General features: G+C 34.6%; 1 protein-coding gene across 1 annotated transcript; it reads left to right on the top strand.

The window, feature by feature from the left end:
• Positions 1-1436: 1436 nt before the first annotated feature.
• Positions 1437-3165, top strand: LOC149572564 (uncharacterized protein At4g15970-like). The gene is made up of 3 exons (XM_089813662.1): positions 1437-1757; positions 1858-2205; positions 2520-3165. Exons 1-3 carry the CDS (start codon positions 1590-1592, stop codon positions 3006-3008), a joined length of 1005 nt encoding a protein of 334 aa, XP_089669788.1. The 5' UTR covers positions 1437-1589; the 3' UTR covers positions 3009-3165.
• The last annotated feature ends 1123 nt before the right edge of the window (positions 3166-4288 follow it).

Raw genomic sequence — 4288 nt, 5'->3', positions numbered from 1 at the left:
GTGAGCTCGGTAAGAACTGCTTCTTCCACATTACCTTTGATGACTGAGTGAGCTTGGTAAGAACTGCTTCTTCCACATTACCTTTGATGACCGAGTGAGCTCGGTAAGAAATGCTTCTTCCACATTACCTTTGATGACCAAGTGAACTCGGTAAGAACTACTTCTTTGCTTTGTTGACCTTCTGAGCTCGATAGTCACTATCCTTTGCCTTGTTGATCTTCTGAGCTCGGTAGACTCTGTCGTTTGTCTAGTTGACCTTCTGAGCTCGGTAGACACTATCCTTTGTCTAGATGACCTTTTGAGCTCGGTAGACACTATCCTTTGTCTAGCTGACCTTTTGAGCTTGGCAGACACTATCCTTTGTCTAGCTAACCTTCTGAGCTCAGTAGACATTGTCCTTTGCCTTGTTAACCTTCTGAGCTCGGTAGACACTGTCTGATGATTGATATGACATTTGTGTGACATCAAAGACAACACACAATTTGAACAATTGTATCCAACATTATCGACCAAAAAAAATTATATAACAAATTATTTACTTTTTTCATTGAAACCAAGGTATGAACTAAGGTAAAAAAGAGTCTTGAAAACTATAGTCTCCACCTATAGATAGGCATGACTAACAATTGAATTTTGGGGAACCCACCAAAAACATATGGTAGTATTATAATTTAACATTTATAAGCTATTGCATTAGATGACTGGAGTATTTTTATTTTTGGTAAATTATAATTTTTTTCTTTACTGGGTAATTTGTAGGAGATTAAACATGCATGAGTTTTAGCTCAATCATAATGTAATAAACATTTAAAATTTTGTTTACATGTTGATAATTTGTCTAGTAGGTTAAATATATATGAATTTCAACTTAATCATAATGTAATAAATATTTTAAAATGTGAGTAATTGTTATATTAAAGAATCAAAAGTCTTTAAACTTTTTTAAAATTTAGAAGTAAAAAAGTTTATTTTAAACAGTATAAATGTATTTTTCTAGAAAAAATTTGAAGTCTAGATGAAATTAATATTGCATTGAAATTCATATTCATTCATCAAAAATGTCTAAGATTTTTCTATATTGAACTCTTTTATGAACTTATTTTGAAGATTGGAAGTTACTAAGAACTTTTTGATAAGTTTTAAAATTGTTTATTTAATAATTTTAAAAGGATAATGTACTTTAAGTCTTATTGTATGAATCATTTTCTAATATATTTTATTTATGAAGACTTTGTTGAACAATCCTTCACCACCATCTTTGAAATTTTGAGAGATCCTGTGAAAAAATTGGTGTCAAACCATTATTTATAATATATTTTTCATAACAAAAATTCAAACCGACCAATAATTCAAACTTTTAGCGTGTACTCAAATAATACAATATGTGAGACTTGTTGAAATGGAAAGAATGGGATGAAAGGAAGTATTTAGCGTGTGCTCAAAGAAGATCGAGGAAGTCCACAAAAAAACAGATATGGAAGATTATATATAGATTATCTAGTAATTTCAAGCACATGATTTAAGAATAAAACTTGCTTCATCGAACTTACATCAATCCCATCAGAAGATCGAAACCAGCTTCGTCCAACATGACTCGCCTCACAGTCAGCAAATTCATGGCTGATATGGATCTGACAAAGAGGGAGAAGATCTTGGCTCTTCTCTGCTGTGTTTTCTTCTTCCTCGTTCTGCTCTCCAACAAGCCACTCGCCTCCAATGTCTTCCAATTTCAAGGAAAACTCAAGAATCCCGTTACAGTAAGTCACAATCTGAGATAAAACTTCAATCTTTGAAACAGGGGCAATTGAATTACATTGAATTTTTTTTATGATTTTGTGCAATTCATGGATTGAACAGGACGAACTGACATTGGCTCTGGAGAAGGCTTCCATGCCCAACAAGACAGTGATAATAACCACAGTGAACATAGCGTGGATGAAGCCTGGCGGCATTGTTGAGTTGTTTCTGAAGAGCTTTGAAACAGGGGAAGGAACAAAACCACTGCTAAAGAATTTACTGGTGGTTGCCCATGATGACAAGGCATTCAATGCTTGTACACAAATCCATCCTCACTGCTATCGACTTCCAGGAGTTGATTTCTCTGCCGCCAGCTCATACAATTCGGGACATTACGTTGACATTACCAGATCCAAAATCCTCTTGCTCACCAATGTGCTACGCAGAGGCTACCATTTTGTTTTCTCTGTCAGTTTTTCTCCTTCTTTTTCCCTAGATTTATTTGGGCTTTTAGTAAATTTGAATTTGTATATATTCTTTTTGGGATCGATTTTGTAAATATTACACATTTGTGATCATACTACATGACCCAGTATGATTTGAGATGTGGGTGTCAAAAACTATTTACTCAATCGATAATAGATCATGTAGTATGATTCGAAACATTAGTGCTACAAAATATTTCTACAATCGATCTAAACATTGATATGAATTGTGACAATCTGATAGACCTAAATTAAAATTTTGTGTGATCAGTTTCATGGTGCTCTGTTTTTGCACAGGATTCAGATATACTGTGGTTAAGAAACCCATTTGAGAGGCTTTCAAGGGATGCAGATTTCGAAATGTCTTGTGACAGATATTCTGGTGATCCTTATTCAATGTCGAATATGGTGAATACGGGATTCATGTTCTTCCGTTGCAACAAGAGGACTGTTGAGATGATGGAGGTGTGGAACAATGCTTCAGAAGCTAAGCCTTCCATTGATGACCAAGCTGTGTTTTATCATATAAAGATGAGTCAGAACATTACAAGATTGGGTTTGAGGCCAAGATTCCTCGACACCAAGTATTTTAGTGGGTTTTGTCAATCTGGCAACGATCTGAGTGTGGTATGCATCATGCATGGAAACTGTTGCAAGGGATTCGAGGCCAAGATTCATGATTTGAATGAAGCGTTTCAAGATTGGACGTCCTTTAAATCTGGTGGATTAAATAAGGGAAATGTGCATTGGAGAGCTAGAGACGCATGTAGAAATTCTTGGCACTGACAAAATGGTATTGCCTAGAAATTAGTAGCACAAATTTGCTTTGGAGAGTTAGGGAGGAATGGAGACTTTCTTGAAATCAACTGGCGCATGTAATTTGCTTTGAAATTTATTTATTGTACAACAGTTATTCGGAAATTTGATTTGAGTTATTCGGGAATTTGATTTCAGTTATTCATATGGCTAGGTTGTTGTTCAGTCTTATTTATGGGTGTTTTGATCTGCTATCTCTGGTTTTGGATAATGTTTAGGCTGGTAGTCCGTTCCATTGTACTATGGGTCATGTGTGCATAAATGTATCTATTTCTTAGAAATATAAAATTCTAGTGGAATGCTTATTTAATTTTAAAAAGTCTAGGTACTAATATTTGCATGTATTTGGAAATGAATTAAAAATGGTCAAATGAACTTAGAATGGAGTATACAAGCAAAAGTGATAAGATTATCTTGCCATGATATCTTTCCATCAGCCCGTACTCCCAAGTTGGCAATATAATCTGCACAAGAATTGGCCTCTTTGTACATATGAGAAATAATTACTTTATTAAAAGTATTTAATATTGATCTTTCCTCTTTTATAATTGATTCTATAGTCCACGTGGGCTAAGTTTTCCCATCTAGGCAATTTATTATATTTTTCAAATCTCCTTCAATCGAAAGGTAATTACACTTCATAGCTTTAGCAAGTTTGATTGTGAGGACGGGCCCATTAACGTTATTCATGTAGCTAGATTGGGTATCAAGTGGATAAGCCCTTGCTTTAATGTAATTCCCAATTGAGTCCCTAATTATTCCACCTCCACCTGCCTCCCCAAGGTTTCCTTTGATTTCCCCATCAAAGTTGGCCTTAATCCAACTTTCGAGAGGGAAAAGCCAAACAACATTCTCTCTTAAATTCTACTTAATACTCTTAGTGTTGAAATCATAGAGTAGCAAAACATCCTATGAATAACCTTCATTGCTAAGATAAGATTTTTTCCTTTTAGTGATAAAAAAATTCCTTGATACCTCTAATTGTTTTACCTAGCTACGACCCAATGTGGGGATTCATTGTCAATAAGAGTATGATTATTTCTCTCTTTCCATATATTCCAACATATACAAGGGGGTATTATATTCTAGACTACATTAACATTATCATTCTTTGTATGGTGGCATTGCCATTATTTGACAAAGTCTTTCACACTTCCAAGAAAAACCTAGTTAAGGTTACAACTAGCAAGACATTGGTTCTAGATCTCACGAGCATAAGAGCATTCAAAAAACATACAATAACTAGTCTC

The sequence above is a fragment of the Cupressus sempervirens genome, chromosome 2, assembly GCF_028749045.1.
Source record: "Cupressus sempervirens isolate cs-2001-9-10 chromosome 2, ASM2874904v1, whole genome shotgun sequence".
Lineage (NCBI taxonomy): Eukaryota > Viridiplantae > Streptophyta > Pinopsida > Cupressales > Cupressaceae > Cupressus > Cupressus sempervirens.
The sequence above is the reverse complement of the archived record's forward strand: the minus strand, read 5'-3'. Positions and strand labels throughout refer to the sequence as shown.